Raw genomic sequence first — 23420 nt, forward strand, 5'->3', positions numbered from 1 at the left:
GCAAAATATGGTAATTATCATTATAAAAAAACAAACAACAACAAAACACTTGTGTCAACATTGTGCACCTCTAAAATAACCTAGCAACATCTTTAAAAAAAGTTGTTTGTATGGTTAATATTAATGTAGTTGTAATTAAAGTAATTAACTTTTATTGTTTCTAAAATCATCATGTTGTCTAACAGTCAGACTGCTGTAGCAGGCATTAAGATGCGCTTCATTTTTTAGACCACCAGATGACAGTGAAGTCAATGGAAGTGCAGAAAAGACTGGAGTAATCCCAGTTTCTTATTTTTTGGAAAATCATTCAATAGATCTGTTCTTTTAGAAGAACAATATTATTTGTACTTCATCTTTTGTCAGTCTGGTAGTGTCTATGAGACTGACACTGACTCACTTAAACACAGTGTATTTGCTCCTGATTGCAGCATCGCTCCATGTTTTAAACACAGAAAGAGGAAGTGAATCTAAGAGTTCTTTACTTTCATCTCTTATAAACACACAGATGTTCCTGCAGCGGTAATGAGCATCTTTACACAGTTCTTTCTCTCATGTTTCAGGTGTTCTCTCAGAGATTTAATAACAGTGTATTCTAAAGATTGTTATTGTTTGGATCTGGAGACTTTGAGTTGTTCTTGTGTAGTTGAGATGAAGTTACACATGTCCAGGAAGAGGAAGATGAATATTCTGAACTGCATATTGAAGTGTGAAAACTAGCCATTTGACACTTTAAGCTGCTGATATTTTTATCATTTGAGCGTCGACACTCAGACATCGACACTGCAGCGCGGTAGGATCATTTTAACATTTGGTAAAATAACAGATCTACAACAGATTATTTGTAAAAATGCGGTCATGACTTAATATAAACTCCAGAAGCTCAATATTTGATAAAGATACACATGTAAATGTTTTGTGAAGCTCTTTAGACACACGAGGCCTGACATGAGAAACATCCTCAGCACACGTCAAGTCTTCAATGAGCAGTCAATTAATCTGAAGTCATTATGATCTGTCTATTGATTATCAACACAATAAAGTTTGTGTTTTTTATTGCAGAAATGACTATGGTGCCGTCACTGGTAACATCTCTTCCTCTGATGTTGGTGATCATGACTGCGGGTGAGTCTTCAGTTACACTCACTAAACACACACTTTAACACTCTTGAAAAACTCTTGAGCTCTTAAAGTGTTTTGCTGTCAGTTAACATAAAAACAATCTAGGCTCATTGGAAACACGTGCCTCTGCATACATTTCTTCAAAACTGATAAAAACTTACCTATATGTCCAATTCACTGCAGTTTCCAGTTGAAATGAGCATCAGAGGCAGTAAAACAACTTTTATTTCTTTTCACACAAAGTATGATTTACAGGCACAGAGTTTTGATGAATAAAGGCAAATTTTCACACAATTACATGCAGAATATTATGTCTTATGACTTTTTTAAAACTATTTTAACCTGCTGCATGATTTGATAGGCATGATTTTCTAATTCAGTAGCTTTGCTAGATAGCGTTGCACTTAAATGATGAAGAGCTCTGGTACAAAACAGCTCAAATCCACACGAGGAAGTTAAAATAGCTCCATCAGCAAATACATTTTTATATTACTTTTACATTTGTTTACACTCTTGGGTAGGTTTAGGGGATATTTCCAACATGACAGAGCATTAACCTTTAGTGACACACAACTTTCTGAACATCTGCAGTAAGTTTCTCAAACAGTGCAATAAAAACTCTGCAATAACTGCCTGTACCAACGTAATGAAAACTTGCCATGGCCACGTATTAAATGTGTGTTTTAGTGCCACTCTCTGGACATTTCACTTTGAAACTGCTGTGAAATGTAATTACAGTGTTGCAGAAATGTTTGTAGAGGCACGTATTTCCAATGAGCCTGTGTTGCATAAAAATGGTCAAAATGAAAAGATACTTTATATACATTGGTTCAAAACTCCTAATTCTCTTATTTCTGTGTTTCAGGGTTTGTTGGTAAGCAGTATTTGGCAGTGAATTACAGTCCTTCATATGTTTGTGCATTAAAGGGGTCAACAGTGAAACTGTCCTGTGTTTTAAACTATCCTCATGATCATGAGCTCAAAACAGTCTTCTGGACCAAACCTGCTGTAACTGATGGAGATCCACCGAACCTGTGTTCAGACCCAGAAAAGAGAGGAAGAGTTCAGTGTGACAGTGAATATAACAACACTTACAGTATCACTTTGACGAGTGTAACAGAAGCAGATAAACACATCTACTACTGCAGATTCATTACAGACAGAGGAAGATGGACAGGGATTCCTGGAGCTCAGCTGGACGTCACAGGTAGAGCTAGTGAACTCTCACAAATACACCACACACACACACACACACCAGTTTATCAGGAAGTTACGATTTTGTTCTCTTTGACTCATTGGATGAAAACGCTGCTTGTTTGCAAATGTTTTGTGATATTCCAATTTTGCACATAAGTTAAATTCGCAACTTTTGATAAAAACCCAGCTACAGTCACTTGAGATTAGGATAAATTAAAGAAAGAGATAATGCTAGATTCCCTGTTCATTCAAAGAGTATAGAAGGTTTCTATACTCTTTGGTTCATTTTGGCCCAAAGATATTGTTTTTGAAACAAAAGTTGGCTGTAAATCTGCTTTGAAATATTATGTTGTGAAAAGTGCTATACATATAAACAATAACTGAACTGCTATTAAATGGACAATCACAAGCAGAACATTTGTAAATGGCTTTAGACCAACAGCAGAGTGATAGATAATGTGTTCGACCTGAAGCACGGCTACAGATGTTGATCAACGAGAGAGCCGCTTGCAGTCGAAGGCGGAGTTAAAAATGGAGCCGTCAATCCGGTCACTTTCTGCTCCCGTTAGTAATGCTCACACAGTGTTTGCATTAGTGATCGACCGATATTGATTTTTTATAACCGATACCGATACCGATTATTTGTATGTTTATGTACCCGATAACCGATATGCAGAACCGATATTTATTTCCTGTTATACTTCTGTTTCTGACAATTATTACAACACAAATGAGCTGAAGAAAACATTTTATTTATAACAATCACTCCCTCCTTGCATACAAAAAAAAAAAAACATTATATTTATACACAAATAAATAGAGGGGTCTGAGTCCAAAAAATTTAAGCGCACTGTTACTAAGTGTCTTTGTTTTAAAATAAAAGCTTTGATGAGGTAAAAAAATAAAAACAGGTAAAAAAATAAAGCACAAAAATAATTCTAACATATTGGTGGGGGCGGGAGGGCTATTTAGGAGTGCATAGCTATTTAGTAGTGTAACTTAATACTCCCAGTTAAGCAGAACTAGGTTTTAGTGTAGAAAACAGAGTCTTTCAGCATTCTGCCCTGTAAGCCTGCTTCCTTCAAAAATTTTATGCAGTGGCCGTGCTTGAGGCTTCCTGATCATCAACCCAGTCAGGTGCTGAGCAGTATGAACAAACTTTTTTCCCCGAGACTATATAAAGTTAAACAGCACTTGTCAGTTGGCATTTTATGATCTAAATTTAATCTAACGTTAAATCATGAAATGCCAACTGACAAAGTGCTGTTTGACTATAACTTAATCAACCGCGATCGCGCATGGAGATAATAAATAATTAATTTCCACAAAGCGGTAGGCTATATTTATATGCGAAATAATTGTTATGTAGTAAATGATAATATAATCTAGGGTGTTTAAACAAGATAATCTTGTCAAAAGTTTCATTCAGTGGCCGTGCTTAAGCCTCCAGATCATCCGTCAGTTGCTAAGCAATATGAACGAACTTTCTCTTCTAGACTAATGGTGAGCAAATACAACAGATAGAGAATTAAATTCAACGCTTTTATTTTCAACATGCACTCATTCATGTCTGTTTTATTTAATTCATGAAAAGATAGGTCTTTATTGGGGCAGGACATGATGAATTACACTACGTGACTCAATGAGTTCGTCTCAATTGTTTAAAAACAAGCTGCATAAATTAACTATATCAGGAATTTATGTATCAGATCTCATTTGTGCATGTCTGTTATGTTAAATAAAGTTGATTAATTAAAGCAAACCAAGTAGAACATATATTTACCTGTGCACTGAGTTGTTGTTGACTGATCTCCTCAGACGCCCGGGCTGCAATGGTGGAAATCTCAAAACGGCCACAAGATGGCGCCGTAAATCGGCGAATCCGATATTACAAAACCGATACCCGATTATGGAAAAATGCTTAAATATCGGGAAAAATATCGGTAAACAGATACATCGGTCGATCACTAGTTTGCATAGTTTAAGATTAAGTGTATTAAATGCAATTTTTTGTCATATACACAGAGGTTTCTGAAAAATCATGAGAAACATAGCTTTTTATATACTGCTTAATACAGTTATTAGTTTAAATACTAATACAGTGGGGTATATATGCTTTTATCAGTGTTGTATGATAAACTTGACTCAATACAACAGTACGACTACAGTGAAAAAGTATTTTACCATTCTAAAAACACAGATTTGTTGCTATTATTGGAACTGAAAAGGTTTGTCTAACCTGAAAAACACGTGATCGTTCTCATGTGGTGAATCTGGCCAATCGTGAAGCAGCTGTCGTCATCAGCGCTCCTGCAGTCGCTCTGGAGAAACTGCGGCGGCTGAATCAGCCGCCTACTCTCGAAACACTCTCGCGATACTTTGATGACACGTGTGACAGTCATGTAGCGTTGTTGCTGTGTCAAAATTTCTAACCAGCATGCAACACTCTAAGTCAGATTGCGATCGGTTCGGGTTTTTTTTTTAAGTTGACTCTCTCTTTAAGCTGATGAATCAGTGAGTTGTTGTTGTCAGATCTGCAGGTGGAGGCAGAGCAGTGTGTGAATAAGGGAGATTCAGTCAATCTGACATGTAAAAGCAGCTGCTCACTGCCTCAACAAACAACATTCATCTGGTTCAGAGAGACACAGAGATTAACTAGAGAAATCATCAGAGAGAATCAGCTTCATCTGCAGTCAGTCAGTCTTTATTATTCAGGAAACTATCGGTGTGCTGTTTCAGGAGAGGAACATCTGAAGTCTCCACCTGTTTATCTTCATGTAGGATGTGAGTACAAACTGATTCATTAATTTTAGTGAATTATTCACACCTTTTAATTTTTACATTTCTTTTGAATTCAGTTTGTTAAGTTAGACATCAGCTGAAATCTAAAAGAAATTGAGGTGTGTTTGAAAGCCTAATTATATTTCTAATTTCTGTGTTTTGTGTTTCAGGGGGTGATGGTCAGCAGGATTGGGGAGTGAATTACAGTCTTTCATATGTTTGTGCATTAAAGGGGTCAACAGTGAATCTCTCCTGTACTGTAAAATATCCTCATGATCATCAGCTCAAAACAGTCTTCTGGACCAAACCTACTGTAGGTGTTAAAGAAACCCCTGATCTGTGTTTAGACCCAGAAAAGAGAGGAAGAGTTCAGTGTGACTGTGAATATAAAAACAACACTTGCAGAATCACTTTGACGAGTGTAACAGAAGCAGATAAACACATCTACAACTGCAGATTCACTACAGACACTAAGGGAGGAAGATGGACAGGACGTCCTGGAGTTCAGCTGGACGTCACAGGTAGAGCTACAGACACAAATACACCACAGAAATATGTAAAACACATTATGAAACATATAAAACACAGATTGTGTCACCTGTTATTCTAGAAGCTCAAACAGTAGACCATGGCACTAGTAACGACAAAAACATGGGTGCAATTCCCATAAATAAATTTAATAATCAAGTGTTTACCTTGAATCACTTTGCATGAAAGGAAATGCTTGAATGTAAATTATTCTTTACTAGTTTCATCCCCTTAAAGTTTCAATTGTTATAACATTAAGCTATGTTGATGAAACTATAATGGTGAATCACAGAGATGTTGTTGTCAGATCTGCAGGTGGAGACAGAGCAGAGTGTGAAAGAGACAGATTCAGTCACTCTGACATGTAAAAGCAGCTGCTCTCTGCCTCAACAAACAACATTCATCTGGTTCAGAAACACACAGATATTAACTACAGGAATCATCAGAGAGAATCAGCTTCAGCTGCGGTCAGTCAGTCGTTATGATTCAGGAAACTATCAGTGTGCTGTTTCAGGAGAGGAACATCTGATCTCTCCACCTGTTTATCTTCATGTAGGATGTGAGTACAAACTGATTCATTAACATTAGAGAAATATTTCACTGATTACTGAAAGATTTTCAGAATTAACTTCAGATTTGTTTGCTAAATTCAGCCCATTCATTCAGAATAGATGACATTTTTTATTATTAGACATGATTTATATTTACTAATGTAATAATATGAAAATGAAGGTGAATCAAGAATCTGTGTGGAGCAGTGATGCGCGGGTCAATGTATAAACAACCCACACCCGACCGATGTTTTCAACTAACCCCCTTGCAGCTCAGACCACAAAAAAAAAAGAAAAGAAAAAGAAAATATTGTACCCGACCCGCTTCCTGACACACATATTTTTAAAATATTAATGCGTCGCCCCTTTATATTAATTGAATAACTTAAATATGCTATAGTCTACAGGATAATAAGTGTTATGACCGCACGCATAAAGCTTGCCACAAAGAACCGGTTAAAGTTATGATTGTGCATGTGTATAAATTAGCAAGGACTCATTTAATTGTTTAGTAATAAACTGGTGTTTTCTGTGTCGCTGCTGAGATGAAGTTGACGATGCGGACTCGCCATGAACGCCAGAGAGAAATGCACATTTCATATGGATTACATCATCAGAGAGTAGCCTATTCATTTTGGTTTCAATATGTTCGTTTAAAAGTAGACATTTCAAGCTTTCTGTAGTATATTGCCTATATTTCTTTTTATACCACTGACTAAAGGATTAAGACACTACCTGAACCAAAATATCACCCAACGTTTCTACAGCTTTTTTCTTAGCTATTTCAGAATCTGAAAAAATGACTGGAGCAAACTTGTTCTATCTTTCCCAGCGCGCACACGCCTCTCTCTCTGCATCTTCTCTGTTCAGCGAGCGCAGAGAGGAGCAGTACTTTCAGTTAACAAAAAAAGATATTCTGTTGCTTCTCACTCTATTTTAGATGCAAGTATAGCCGAAATCACAGCACAGTCATTGTCTTAATCATATGTTTATTTGATTTCATGAGACAATGTCGTAAATAGTATTTTAGTGCAGATTATAATATATATAATATTTAATTTATAAAAAATATATAATATTTATTAAAGTAATTATTCATCATTTACATTTCATCTAGATCCTCCAAAGAGTGTCTCAGTGTCCATCAATCCGTCTGAAATAGTGGAGGGAGATTCAGTGACTCTGATCTGCAGCAGTGACTCAAACCCTCCTGCTCTGAACTTCAGCTGGTTTAAGGAGAATCAAAGCTCAGCTGTTGGATCTGGACAGAGTTTCATCATCTCCAGCTTTAACTCCAGTCACAGCGGACGTTACTATTGTGAGGCTCAGAATCAACATGGATCTCAGAGATCAGCGTATGTTTCAGTCTCTGTTAAAGGTATTCACTATAAACAGACACTCTTTGAGTTTCATCTGTCTCTAGTGTGACATGATCTTCATTAACATCTTGTTTCAGGGTTTCAGAGAGCTGCTCTGCACACAGTTACTGGGATTGTGGTGGGATGTGTAGTATTGATCTTCATCATCATCATCATCATTGTGTTCATGAGGTGAATGAAGTTTGTCTGGACACTAAATTTATGTCTCTTCAGTAAAACATCTGCAGACTTGATCTCAGATCAAGAGTAAATTAACTAGTTTTGTTCATTTATTTGATGTATTGTAGCACAGTTTTAATAGTTTTCTCCTGTTTTCAGTAGAAAGAGGAAGAGAATCGGTGGAAGTGAAGATGTGAATCAAAAGCAGGCGAGTCAGCAAACACACATCTTCATCTACAACTGCAATATTTGATGATGTTAATGCACTGAAGTATGAATAAACTCCTGAAATCTTTCTCTACAGACGGCTGACTCGAGTGATGATACATACACAGCTCTGGATCCAGTGTCCCGAACATCTGCTGACATTTACAGCACGATCAGAGTCAGTGAAGGTCTCAAACACTCTTTACTCTCACATTCAGCAGAGTCATATAAACACAGTGTGTTCTGTTCATCTGTCTCTCACAGTCTGCTGACTCCAGAGCTCCTGATGACCCCTACACAGCTCTCCAGCTTCAGTCCAGATCTTCTGAATATGAGACTCTAGCAGGAACTCATTAAACTCTCCTCACAGGATACTGCTCACATGGAAATACTCAGAAACTCATTCATATCATATCTGATGCTTATTTCTTTATCAGTAACTTTCATAAACCTTCCTGAAGTAACTGTGTATACTGTTATGGAGCTTATAACATTTTTTTTCATCTTTCAAATGTATATTGTACATTTCATATTTTCTTTATTTTTCTGCTGCACTCACAAATACATGTGAACTTATTTATTTCTTAAAGTAACATCCCAATAATGTAGTTTAGTGTCTCTTTACTGGAGTAAAGACTACATTTATATTTTCTAATAATGTTATTCATCACACAGCTAAGCAGTGTTTTCATGGTAAACTCAATATCTGTAACTGATTGTAATAAAGTCTCTGTTTGCTCTGAAATCTGAGGAGATTGTGTTTTACTGTAAAGTGAAGCTGCTGTTCGATGTGTTGCTGTTCAGTGATGCTCACATGCTAAGTGCATGAGAATACCTGCACTTATTTGCAATATCATTTGTTTTCAGTTCCAGTGTGTGATGTTGATATTTTGTTTTTGGAATCAGTTTCTTAGTCAGTTTACAGCTGATAATCAATCTTAAATCACAAAAAATATTTTTTCACTGCCATTATTTTGTAACCTTTGGTCATCATTTACTCACATTCCAGAGTGTTATGGTGATATGCTTTTGAAGTTTGAAATCTCATTTTATACAAAGATTGAGAAATATGTAAAAGTTAAATGTGTTTTTACTTTGAGTAATATTTGCTGTCTAAAACCTCATTGCTACCAATCTCAATGCAATTACGTAATAAAAATTGTTAAAAATCTTTTTTTTTGTTTTTTTTTGAGTCAGTTGGTTTTGAGTCCAAATTCAAAATGAACCAAGTAAAAAATAACTTACTTTGTTTTGTCTTTGCTTCTTATTTTCCCTGATCTTAAAAGTTGGTTTAGATGGTATGATGACTTTATAATTTACTTAAACTGCCAAAACAAGATATTAACTAAGCAACAACTTGGTAATAACTAGATACTAACCCTGAAACTACCCTAAACCAAACAAAAACGCATTTAATTATTTTGTATTTTCCAGTACTTTCTGAAGTAAGTATTCTGTAAGTACAGGTAAATGTAAAATGAAGTGTAACCAAAACTTACTACAATTACTATGATGACTTTCATTTGCTCATGATTGTGGTAAATGATATTGTGTTGCACCATCGCTTGATGTGTTAAACACAGAGTTTCATTCAGAAAGAGGAAGTGAAACTTACAAAGCTTCATCTCTAAAAAACCCACATCTTTACACAGTTCTTTCTCTCATGTTTCACGTGTTCTCTCACAAAGATTTATTAACAGAGAATTCTAAAGATTGCTATTTGTTTGGATCTGGAGACTTTTCAAGTTGTTCTTGTGTAGTTGAGATGGTGTCACACATATCCAGGAAGAGGAAGACAAATAATTTAACTACACTTTCCAAAATGTGACTCTTTAAGCTGCTGATATTTTTGTCATTTGGGTGTCGACACACAGACTTTGACACTGCAGCACGGTAAGACCATTTTTTTTTACCAGCATTTAGCATTAGATAGTATATTTATGTAGGGCTAAAACTCTTGTTTGAAAAAATAAATAAATAAATAAAAATAAATAAATAAAAAGGTTTGGTTAATGTTGATTTGATGGATTTTAATTCCAGAAACTCAATATCTGTTGTAGATACATATGTATGTGTGGAGCTCTTTAGACAAGGCAATGTTTTTCATACACAATACTAATTCAAAGTGCTTAACTTAAAAATAAATTAAAATAATCATAAAGCAAAGCATCATTTAAAATTATTAAAACATTTATTTAAAATGAATTAAAACCCTTAAGAATTAAAAAGAGAATACTACTGAAAATACAGCGCAATCATTTGGATGTAGCACAGTGTTCATTCAGTAATTGCTCAGTGAAACATGGGTTTTGAGTGGATTTAAATAGGGCTGCTGTTTTAGCACATCTGATTGTTGTCTTTGCCCAAACTAGCTAAAGACGCTAAATTAAATCAGACACAAGACAAGATGTTCATGAAACTCATGTCACACGCATTACACAAGGCATGTGTCATGATCCGGTCACTGCAAATCCGTTTATTCACCACTCAGACTTTCACATGACTCAGTACACCCTGGACTTCATTTCCTATAAACCCCTACCTAGGACCTCATTTTGTATGACCTGTTTTCTATCAGTGACACTATAAAGGTTGCACTCATCTACACTCACATTGCGAAGTCTTGCTTAGTTCTGTCTAGCATTTGAGTTTTCCTAGTGTTTGCTCCTTCTGTGTTTGACTCTGGATTGTTTATACCGACTGTGATTCTCTGCTGCCTGCCCCGACCTCTGCTTGTTACTGTTGCTGATTTTGGATATCCCCTGACATACCCGACTCTGTTTTTTCATCTCTGCCTGTTTGATCATTCTTTTTAATAAACTACTGCATATGGATCCAAACATCTCTGACTCCACGCTACAATATGTGACATTTCCCCTTTGCATAGCCGATTCAAAGAAATCAAATCAATACAAGACATCAAATTCTCAAAGATGAATTTAAGAGTAAGATGCATACTTGGCTTTTAGAGAAATACACAGTATGATGAAGTGTGTGGACACTTCATGTTATGGGCTCATTCTTGCTACAGAAGGCCCTGATCCTCTTGCAACATTTCCTTAAGTATCTTAGACCAAGAAAACATCCCTCAAGATGGAGACAGGAACTAATAATTGGAATTTGCATTAACTCAGATCCCGAACCTGGGTGGTTTTACAACTCAAAGGGAACAGAAGTAATTTACATGAAGTACCCTGGGAAAGGGCACTCAAATTACAGTAAGCAAAATATCTCTTAACTCTCAGGATCTGTATTATCTTTTAGTCTACTTTTGTAAGATTGAGACCATTGTACCACTCGCCCTGAGACTATTCAAATGATACCAAACATGACTGTAATTATATTCATTATATTCTACTATTGACCATTCTGAGTGAATTGAGTGAAGGGAAGGATGTGCGAGGGGAAGGAAGGGGATTAGGAGGAACCAGTGCATATGTGAGAGAGGTGTTTCCTGCACCTCAACTCTGGGGGGTGTCTCAAAGATGACAATTATGAACATACACTCCCCTAAAGGATTATTAGGAACACCATACTAATACTGTGCTTGACCCTCTTTCGCCTTCAGAACTGCCTTAATTCTACGTGGCATTGATTCAACAAGGTGCTGAAAGCATTCTTTAGAAATGTTGGCCCATATTGATAGGATAGCATCTTGCAGTTGATGGAGATTTGTTCGATGCACATCCAGGGCACAAAGCTCCCGTTCCACCACATCCCAAAGATGCTCTATTGGGTTGAGATCTGGTGACTGTGAGGGCCATTTTAGTACAGTGAACTCGTCATGTTCAAGAAACCAATTTGAAATGATTCGAGCTTTGTGACATGGTGCATTATCCTGCTGGAAGTAGCCATCAGAGGATGGGTACATGGTGGTCATAAAGGAATGGACATGGTCAGAAACAATGCTCATTTAAACAATGCCCAATTGGCACTAAGGGGCCTAAAGTGTGCAAAGAAAACATCACCCACACCATTACACCACCACCAGCAGCCTGCACAGTGGTAACAAGGCATGATGGATCACTGTTCTCATTCTGTTTACGTCGAATGCTGACTCTACCATCTGAATGTCTCAACAGAAATCAAGACTCATCAGACCAGGCAACATTTTTCCAGTCTTCAAATGTCCAATTTTGGTGAGCTTGTGCAAATTGTAGCCTCTTTTTCCTATTTGTAGTGGAGATGAGTGGTACCCGGTGGGGTCTTCTGCTGTTGTAGCCCATCCGCCTCAAGGTTGTGCGTGTTGTGGCTTCACAAAGGCTTTGCTGCATACCTCGGTTGTAACGAGTGGTTATTTCAGTCAAAGTTGCTCTTCTATCAGCTTGAATCAGTCGGCCCATTCTCCTCTGACCTCTAGCATCAACAAGGCATTTTCGCCCACACGACTGCCGCATACTGGATGTTTTTCCATTTTCACACCATTCTTTGTAAACCCTAGAAATGGTTTTGCATGAAAATCCCAGTAACTGAGCAGATTGTGAAATACTTAGACCGGCCCATCTGGCACCAACAACCATGCCACGCTCAAAATTGCTTAAATCCCCTTTCTTTCCCATTCTGACGTTCAGTTTGGAGTTCAGGAGATTGTCTTGACCAGGACCACACCCATAAATGCACTGAAGCAACTGCCATGTGATTGGTTTATTAGATAATTCCATTAATGAGAAATTGAACAAGCGTTCCTAATAATCCTTTAGGTGAGTGTATTAAATTGTCATATTCAATGTGAACATATTGAAGTGCCACTAACACAAACGATTTTCTCAAGGTATAACTTGAGAAAATAAATGTTTGTTTTCTTTCCCGGCCGAACAAATAAGTTGCTCTTGTATTTTTGAATTCCATTTTAACCTGAGAACATTTCAGACATCTTTTAAACGTAACTTACCTTACGTACAAGAATATTCATATTACAGCATTTCAGTGCATGTCATTTCCTCAACAAGATAACTCAACAATAAAGTCTTGAATTTCTCAAGCCTTCTACACACCACACAGCCGAGACAAAAGACATGCATTGTGAAACTATTCTGTGATCGTGGCTCCTAGTCTGTGCTCTTATGTTGTATAGTGAGAGAGGTTCAAAGATGGCCGTTGTCACAGTCCCGCAACCAAAGATAGACTGCGCTCATTTTCTGACAGTGACAGAAATACAGTACTGTGTGTTTGCTGCTACGACCCACATGGTGCTAAAATTCAAAATTGCTTATCTCAAACTGTTTTAACATCCTCTTTAACAGCTTCTCTTTTTTCAGCAAACATAAAAAGTACAATGAACTTATTACTGACAAATTCCCTTACTGGATCCTTGAACATTGCAGAAGTTGGAAATCACTGTGTCATTTCTTATCACCCAAACACTGATGCTTTGACTCAGTACTGGCAACATGTCAGAATTACCGGTATGCACTCAAATGTGGCATTATGCTAAAGACTAATGCTGCATTCCAGTCGACCCGTAACCTGTGTTTTTCCAACCTTCTACCCGTGAAAGTGCATTGGAATGGCAGTCAAACCCGTGACTTCCCACCCGTGAACTCGTACTAGATCAATGTATTCCCAATTCCGAGCTCTAATGTCACATAGCCCGCGAAACACCAATGGCAGCCCCTACAGCTAATATAGCCTAAGGATGCAGTGTTTATGAAAGGGGTACACATTGAAAAAACGTTTTTAGGACAATATAACATTGCAATAAATATAATAATCAAGCTATAATTCCTTGCGCCTGCAGGAAGTTTGGCGTGACTGGCCTGGAACGCTACAAAGTCGTGAGTCGTGGTTTGAAGTCATGACTTACGGGCTCAAAAACCTGACTGGAACGCAACATAAAATATCAAAGTGCCAGTACTGCATGCTGGTGCGTACTGGCCCGCTTCAATCACTGCCACTAGCACATGCTAATAACATTTTAGTAATGTGCATTGTAGCCTATCAGTCACTAGGTGTCATAATTGTACAATCTGCATACACATGTCGTAAGTTTATTAGATGCATGTCACACATTGTGATTTGATATACTATTATAGGATTGCTAAAATCATGCAGTGTGCAGAAGGCTTCAGACAGTTTGAGTTGTCTCTTTGGTTTCATTTGTGGAGCTACTCTACCATCTAGTGAGACTCTCTGGATTGGCTTTTTAGAATGATGTATTCCTTTTATATTGTGTTGCACATTCCACCATTGAGTCTTCAGTGGTCAAAAACAATTTTCAGGACACAATAGTGTTGTGGTCAATAGCACTGTACATTGCCACATACCTACAGCAATCTAAGCCCTCTGCCTGAGCAATCTGTATGCATCTCAGTTTGGATGCATGCCTCTCCACCTTGCCGTTTGTCTGTGCCGTTATCTTTACTTGAAAGGTTCTGTTTGGTTGGTGTCTGCTATGCCCAAATGCCCTTTGTGATGTAGGTTTAAAGCTCTTGCTTGGAGTGACTGTGGTAACACAATGCGTGTAACCCTCAAGACTATCTGTCCAATCATACTTGGCTCACTGGCAGCATACGACTTGCATTCATCAAAACAACAGTCTGTATGACTAGTCTGACTTTCTTTAATTCATCATCTTCTGCTGATGCTTCATCCACAGTTCTCGTCATAAGTGCCCATGGAGCAGCATTCACTGCCATAATCTCACACACTCTTCAGTTTCATGCCAAAAACTGTTGTAAAAGTACTTACAGAAATATTTACTCAAGTAAAAGTGAAAGTACTATTCTGAATTGTTACTTGAGTAAGAGTAAAAAAAGTATCAGATAAAAAACTACTCAAGTAGTTAGTTACTTTTGGTCATATACTGAATATCTATCTATCTATCTATCTATCTATCTATCTATCTATCTATCTATCTATCTATCTATCTATCTATCTATCTATCTATCTATCTATCTATCTATCTATTTAGTTTCATCAGCCTTTACTTCAGTCTTCAGTGTCACATAATCCTTCAGAAATCATTCCAATATGTTGATTTACTTTCAATGATGTTCTTTTTCGCTTTCTATTCATCAAATAATCCTAAACGAAATTTCACAGGTTCCAAAAGAATTATTAAGCTGCAAAACTGTTTCCAGCACTGGTAATATATTAGAATTAATATTCTAATTGTGTTAGGAATCTAGGGGCACAAGTACACAGCAGCCACAACAGCATACTGCCAAATTATTCTTAAGCATCATTGTTATTATTATTATTATTATTATTATTATTTTATTAGAAACATTCCCAGATGCATGAACTATATCATTAAATATCTCGATTCTCACCTTTATTGATTACGTTAATAATGATAATATGCGATAGTCAAAGTAGCCTAATAATGTAATTTATTAACTATGCATAAAAACCTCTCTGCTCACTTAAGCAACATATATGGATGTCATGTCATAACATATTTTTAATACCACTGACTTTATATTAGATGTTCATTTAACATTGAAAGTTTATGTAATATGGCTACTAATCTTTCATTGTACAGAAAGAGAGCAAATAACATTTACATTATCAAAGAACATTTTCACTGACAGTCTAGAGTTCAATCGCTCTCAGAAACTCCCATTAAAACCACGGAAGCACCGGCATTCCAGCGATGACTCATCTGAACACCTCTGATTGGTCATTGCATTCAAAAGCTCAACAGAATCTTGTGTGATTGGTTATAATGCGCAGCGCTGTAAAAGCACATCTGTCTCTGGCTTAGCAGCAGCCCGCGAACGCAGATCTGAATTTATCAGCTGATGATATCACTGAGGTCTCACGCCTGTGTGATTTTATCAAATATAGAAAATATGAATCAACTTGGTTCCCCTTTCACAGTAGCAATATCATCAAAAACTTTAACTTCTGAGTTAATTACTAAAGGAGATGATACAGAAGTGCTCAAATGCTACATCTTTAATAACAATGGATGAAATGTTTAGACCCTTTTCTGATGAGTAAATGTCCTCGATTAGACACACAAGACCTGACATGAAAAACATCCTCAGCACACGTCAAGCCTTCAATGAGCAGTTATTATGATCTGTCTTTTGATTATCAACACGATAAATTTTGTGTTTTTTATTGCAGAAATGACTATGGTGTCGTCACTCGTAACATCTCTTCCTCTGATCTTGGTGATCATGACTGCGGGTGAGTCTTCAGTTACACTCACTAAACACACACTTTAACACTCTTGAAAAACTCTTCAGCTCTTAAAGTGTTTTGCTGTCAGTTAACATAAAAACAATCTAGGCTCATTGGAAACACGTGCCTCTGCATACATTTCTTCAAAACTGATAAAAACTTACCTATATGTCCGATTCACTGCAGTTTCCAGTTGAAATGAGCATCAGAGGCAGTAAAACAACAACTGACAACTTTTATTCCTTTTCACACAAAGTATAATTTACAGGCACAGAGTTTTGATGAATAAAGGCTAATTTTCACACTTCTGCAATTACTTGCAGAATATTACGTTATGACTTTAAAACTATTATGTTGCACGATCTGATAATGCATGATTTTCTAATTCAGTAGCTTTGCTAGATAGCGTTGCACTTAAATGATTAAGAGCTCTGGTACAAAAGTCAAATCCACACGAGGAAGTTAAAATAGCTCCATCAGCAAATACATTTTTATATTACTTTTACATTTGTTAACACTCTTGGGTAGGTTTAGGGGATATTTCCAACATGACAGAGCATTAATCTTTAGTGACACACAACTTTCTGAACATCTGCAGTAAGTTTCTCAAGCAGCGCAATAAAATCACTGCAATACCTGTCTGTACCAACGTAATGAAAACGTGCCACGGCCACGTATTAAATGTGTGTTTTAGTGCCACTCTAGGGACATTACACTTTGAAACTGCTGTGAAACGTAATTACAGTGTTGCAGAAATGTATTTCCAATGAGGCTGGGTTGCATAAAAAAGGTCAAAATGAAAAAAGATACTTTATATACATTGGTTCAAAACACCTAATTTTCTAATGTAAACTACTGTCTACTGTAATCTGTGTTTCAGGGATTGATGGTCAGCAGTACCTGACAGTGAAATACAGTCCTTCATATGTTTGTGCATTAAAGGGGTCAACAGTGAAATTGTCCTGTGTTTTAAACTATCCTCATGATCATCAGCTCAAAACAGCTTTCTGGACTAAACCTGCTGTAACTGATGGAGATCCACCGAACCTGTGTTTAGACCCAGAAAAGAGAGGAAGAGTTCAGTGTGACCGTGAAGATAAAGACACTTACAGCATCACTTTGACGAGTGTAACAGAAGCAGATAAACACATCTACAACTGCAGATTCACTACAGACAGAGGAAGATGGACAGGGATTCCTGGAGCTCAGCTGGACGTCACAGGTAGAGCTAGTGAACTCTCACAAATACACCACAGAGACACACACACACACACACACACACACACACACACACACACACACACACACACACACACACACACAAATTGTTCCATCTATTTAACTGAACATGTGACTTCAAGCTGTATTTTATTGGTATATGATATTATCTTGTTGTCAGAAGACTTTAGTTGTTGTCTTGACAGTAGCTGGGTTTTCATCACCCTGCTTTTTTGTGCATTTTTAAGTATCGTATCAGAATCGAGTTTCGTATTGCTGAAAAACCACAAAATTCACAAAAACATTTTTAAGCTCGCTTGAGGGTTTTGACTTGTGCGAAAAAGGGGCAATGCTAATAATGGGGGATGGAAATGCATTTTGCGAATAAATGTCTTGTTCCACTCCATCTGAAATGTTGTTATGGTCATTCTGAAACGCCCGAGCAAAGTCTGTCATCAAAGTATTTTTATATGCCTCTTAGCACTGTTAAACGACTGCGTTCCCAAACAGCATCATCCACTCATTGTGTTTCGTCTGCTCGTTCTGAGGTGCAAGCATTTTTTTATATATGAAAATTTTTATATTCAGTAGCTTCTCCTACTTTTCTTAGTGATGTATAGTGCCAGTTTATCAGGAAGTTACGATTTTGTTCTCTTTGACTCGTTGGATGGAAATGCTGCTTTTTTGCAAATGTTTTGTGTGATATTCCAATTTTGCGCATAAGTTAAATTTGCAACTTTGGATGGAAACCCGGCTACAGTCACTTGAGATTAGGAGAAATTAAAGAAAGAGATAATAGAAAGTAATGCTAGATTCCCTGTTCATTTAGGCCCAAAGATATTGTTTTATTGAAACAAAAGTTGGCTGTAAATCTGCTTTGAAATATTGTTATGTTGTGAAAAGTGTCCATTTAAACAAGAACTTAACTGCTGTTAAATGGACAATCACAAGCAGGACATTTGTAAATGTGTTCTGAAAAAGAAAGAGTGATAAATAATGTGTTCGACTTGAAGCACGACTACAAGAGCTGTCACTTTCTGCTCCCGTTAGTGACGCTCACGCGGTGTTTGCATACTTTATCACAGATGAAGTGAATTAAATTCAATATTTGTCATATACACAGATGTTTCAGAAACTTTTCCATGACAAACATAAACACTTTTTATATACTGCTTAATACAGAGCCATCTTTTCAAGAATGAAGTTCAACATAGTCATATACTCTTTAAATACTAATACAGTGGGGTATATGCGCTTTTATGATAAACTTGACTAATTAAAACTAATAAAAAATTATTTTACCGTTCTAAAAACACAGATTTGTTGCCATCTTACCCGAAAAACACGTGATCGTTGTCATGTGGTGAATCTGGCCAATCGTGAAGCAGCTGTCGTCATCAGCGCTCCTGCAGTCGCTCTGGAGAAACTGCGGCGGCTGAATCAACCGTCTGCTCTCGAAACACTCTCGCGATACTTTGATGCCACACGTGACAGTCATGTAGCGTCGGCGCCATCTCAAATCGGATAAAATTTCTAACCGGCATGCACTGCTTCAAGTCAGACTGCGATCGGTTTGGGCAGTGCTGCATGAAGTCGAACGCACCTAATGACTGAATTTACATTTTTAAGTGGATTTTAAGTTGACTGTCACTTTAAGCTGATGAATCAGTGAGTTGTTGTTGTCAGATCTGCAGGTGGAGACAGAGCAGAGTGTGAATAAGGGAGATTCAGTCACTCTGACATGTAAAAGCAGCTGCTCTCTGCCTCAACAAACAACATTCATCTGGTTCAGAAAAACACAGAGATTAACTACAGGAATCATCACAAAGAATCAGCTTCATCTGCGGTCAGTCAGTCGTGATGATTCAGGAAACTATCAGTGTGCTGTTTCAGGAGAGGAACATCTGATCTCTCCACCTGTTTTTCTTAAAGTAAGATGTGAGTACAAACTGATTCATTAACATTAGTGAATTATTCACACCTTTTAATTTTTATATTTCTTTTGAATTGAGTTTGTAAAGTTAGACATCAGCTGAAATACAAAAGAAAATGAAATGTGTGTTTGAAAGCCTAATTATATTTCTAATTTCTGTGTTTTGTGTTTCAGCGGGTGATGGTCAGCAGGATTGGGGAGTGAATTACAGTTCTTCATATGTTTGTGCATTAAAGGGGTCAACAGTGAATCTCTCCTGTACTGTAAAATATCCTCGTGATCATCAGCTCGAAACAGTCTTCTGGACCAAACCTGCTGTAGCTGTTACAGAAACCCCTGACCTGTGTTCAGACCCAGAAAAGAGAGGAAGAGTTCAGTGTGACCGTGAATATAAAAACAACACTTGCAGAATCACTTTGATGAATGTAACAGAAGCAGATAAACACATCTACAACTGCAGATTCACTACAAAAAATAAGGATGGAAAATGGACGGGGGTTCCTGGAGTTCAGCTGGACGTCACAGGTAGAGCTACACACACACACACACACCACAGAAATATGTAAAACACATTATGGAGCATATAAAACACAGATTGTGTCACCTGTTATTCTAGAAGCTCAAACAGTAGAGAATGGCACTAATAATGACAAAACCATTAGAGCAATTCCCAGGAAATACAGGAAATCATAGAGTGATTACCTTGAATTAGTGCAATTTACTTTGGAAAAAGCAAATGCTTAAATGTAAATATTGTATTTGTTACTATTTCATCTCCTTAAAGTTTCAGTTGTTATAACATTAAAGCTATGTTGGTGAAACTATAATGGTGAATCAGTGATTTGTTGTTGTCAGATCTGCAGGTGGAGACAGAGCAGAGTGTGAAAGAGACAGATTCAGTCAATCTGACATGTAAAAGCAGCTGCTCTCTGCCTCAACAAACAACATTCATCTGGTTCAGATACACACAGAGATTAACTAGAGGAATCATCACAGAGAATCAGCTTCAGCTGCAGTCAGTCAGTCTTCATGATTCAGGAAACTATCAGTGTGCTGTTTCAGGAGAGGAACATCTGAAGTCTCCACCTGTTTATCTTCATGTAGGATGTGAGTACAAACTGATTCATTAACATTAGAGAAATATTTCACTGATTATTCAGAGATTTTCATAATTAACTTCAGATTTGTTTGATAAATTCATCATTCATTCACTATTAATTCTGAATAGATGACATATTTTATTATTAGACATGCTTTATTTACTATTGTAATAATATGAAAATGAATGTGAATCAAGAATCTGTGTGTAGAGACCATCTTCATGGGTTTATAAATCAATACATGTACCTTTCTGATCTCATCACTCAAATAAAATCTTTTAATTTCTGCTTGTGGATATACTTCAGTTAATGTCAACAACCATAAGAGAAGTTAAATAAGGTAATTATTCATCATTTACATTTAATCTAGATCCTCCAAAGAGTGTCTCAGTGTCCATCAGTCCGTCTGAAATAGTGGAGGGAGATTCAGTGACTCTGATCTGCAGCAGTGACTCAAACCCTCCTGCTCTGAACTTCAGCTGGTTTAAGGAGAATCAAAGCTCAGCTGTTGGATCTGGACAGAGTTTCATCATCTCCAGCTTTAACTCCAGTCACAGCGGACGCTACTATTGTGAGACTCAGAATCAACATGGATCTCAGAGATCAGCATCTGTTTCAGTCTCTGTTAAAGGTATTTCAGACAGGACCACTTTGGCAACTTACTTGAGTTTATTGTACACAATCTATCTTTGGCGGTATGGTTCCTTATGGGGCTTCTTGCTCCCATATTAAAAGCTTAAACAATAACCCCCTGGAACCATCAGCTTGGAAATACATGACAATTAAGACTCTTAGTAATGTCTTTAAGCAAACAGTGATAATCATGTAGATGTGGCAGTGGTACGTCTATCCTTTAGCCTGGTTATGAAGATGAGTGTCTCTCAGCAGTGAGGTCCATACCAGCTACGATTTGAAAGCTTAAGTGATTTGAAACAAAGACACGACAGCGAAAAGGTGCACAGTAATGTCCTCATGCTTATAATGGGGAGGGAGGGTTGCGAGCCATTGAGCATACTTACCGAACAGTAGTGCCACGTTTATATGTCCCATGACTAATAGGAGAATGGTAGTGATTGGAGCCATTTGACAGCTGACCGTATCAGTTGGTCAAAGCCCATACCTCCGTGGCCTGACTGAACTAACGCTGCGCTCAATTCATTATAAACAGACACTCTTTGAGTTTCATCCGTCTCTAGTGTGAAATGATCTTCATGAACATCTTGTTTCAGGGGTTCAGAGAGCTGCTCTGCACACAGTTATTGGGATTGTGGTGGGATGTGGAGGACTGATCTTCATCATCATCATCATCATTATCATTGTGTTTATTAAGTGAGTCCCTTGCATTAGAAAGTAATTTCACAAGTTAACACAAATTCAGAATTTGTTAAAATTATGGCAAAATATTAAATGTTACTTGCAAAAAATTATACTGTTCAGTAATTTGTTACAAAACATTTTTTTACAGGAAGAAGAGGAGAGACAGTGGAGCTGAAAATGTCAGACAAAATCAGGCAATTTTGATAAAACATACCTCAATCTACAAAAGCAGCAAGATCATGATATAGATTATATATTTGACTATAAAAATGAAGACTTAAAAAGTAATGTACTGTTGCTTGACTAATATTTGAGAAAATATCTCAGATTGATCTTGTGATGTCTGTGTGATTGTTATTTTATGAAACAGCAGGGGGATCTTGTCAGCAGATCAGAAGAAACAGCTCCGACCAATGACGATCCAGTGTATTCAGAAGCATCAGCCAATCAGACGGATGATCTGTATGCTATGGTTCAAGCGAAGAAACCCAAACGCTCGAGGAGAGAACAAACAGAAAAAGACTCTGGAGATGCTGAAGAGATTCAGTATGCCAGTGTCCATCACTTCAAGAACAAAGACATGAACAAGACTGAAGAGACCACTGAGATTCAACATCCGTCTGATGCCAGCAGGTGAGGAACGATTCATCTGAACCCAAACAAGACACATTCAGTTCTTAATCAGACCTCTCGTTTTTGTGTTGTTGAAATGATGGATAGTCACCTGCTGGAGTAACATTATCATATTCATAAACTTTCTCCCCAGATCTGAGGACGTGATCTACAGCTCAGTCAAATGAAGAACATGTGGTCGATCTGATGCTCACAGGAGACCTGAGATTGAGTTCAGTCCAGGTCATGTTCCAGATCCTTCTCTGCTTGATTTCACACATTTACACATTCATGGACTGTTCTGCTGTTTGGAAATTAAAGGAGGCATAACACACACAGTATCATCTCATTTTAATATTGAGTACCTATGGAGTTGCACTGCATCATTCATATCTCCAAAAAGTCTTTAGTTTTATCATATTTATGAAAGATACAGCTTTACGATTTTCTTCCTGAAAACAGCTGAGCTCCTGGAGGCGCACCATGGGCGGAGCTAAAGAGTGATGAGCACTTGAGCACCGAATGCCAACAAAACAGACATTTGATGCCGTTTCACTTACCGTCTGCCATTCTGAATCATGAGAAGGATCTTTAATAGCTGGGACCGATTCATCTTTCAGTATCAAACAATGTGCAACTCTAGCGTCAAACTGGGCACTATTTATAAAACATTAATCAACAAACACATTTGTGAAACTCCATTGTTGCCCCTCGAAAAACAGACTGTATCCACTGTTTATATAACGCTGGGTTCTTTAGGAAGCTGAACAAAGTTATCCTTCCCTTACAACCATAAACACAATTCTTTGGAGACATTCTTCCAGAGCAAGTCCCATGCAGCCCTGCCGCCAGATAAAGCTCGTTGATGGATGTGATCTCGCTCTTGCTAGTCGATGCATGTGCGGGTGCATTATTCCAGGAGAAATGCCCATATAAGGAGTTCCACCCTTGTCTACGTCATGAATGAAAAAAACTCTCTGAAACTTGTACGAACCCGGAAGTAAGATCATACGTCCAAAATGTATTATTTCTTTTTTACTTTGTCTATGTTTAGAATGAGAGTCCAACTCTTTAATAGTGTAAAAAAACTCATGAATGCCTTTCATGAATGGATGAAACAGTATTGGAGCCCCTTTAATGGCTTTCAGCTTAAAATCCACTGGTTTATTTCAGTCTTAATCATGAATAT

At 37.3% G+C, this 23420-nt stretch overlaps 1 protein-coding gene across 3 annotated transcripts in view; it reads left to right on the forward strand.

Moving 5' to 3' along the window:
• Positions 1-448: 448 nt before the first annotated feature.
• Positions 449-23420, forward strand: part of LOC127949406 (sialoadhesin) — a 40038-nt gene continuing 17066 nt past the window's right edge. Inside the window, exons 1-10 of one of the 3 annotated variants that reach the window (XM_052546616.1) lie at positions 449-790; positions 1060-1122; positions 1985-2326; positions 4849-5100; positions 5268-5618; positions 5933-6184; positions 19377-19727; positions 20058-20309; positions 20673-20933; positions 21532-21631. In XM_052546616.1, the coding sequence (XP_052402576.1) occupies positions 1062-1122; positions 1985-2326; positions 4849-5100; positions 5268-5618; positions 5933-6184; positions 19377-19727; positions 20058-20309; positions 20673-20933; positions 21532-21631 (2222 nt within the window). In that variant the 5' untranslated portion in view covers positions 449-790; positions 1060-1061. Of the gene's footprint in view, positions 791-1059; positions 1123-1984; positions 2327-4848; positions 5101-5267; positions 5619-5932; positions 6185-18955; positions 19208-19376; positions 19728-20057; positions 20310-20672; positions 20934-21531; positions 21632-23420 lie in introns of all 3 variants that reach the window. The other 2 variants (XM_052546615.1, XM_052546617.1) reach the window with 2 other exon arrangements.

This window comes from Carassius gibelio, chromosome B1 (genome assembly GCF_023724105.1).
Source record: "Carassius gibelio isolate Cgi1373 ecotype wild population from Czech Republic chromosome B1, carGib1.2-hapl.c, whole genome shotgun sequence".
Taxonomy (NCBI): Eukaryota; Metazoa; Chordata; class Actinopteri; order Cypriniformes; family Cyprinidae; genus Carassius; species Carassius gibelio.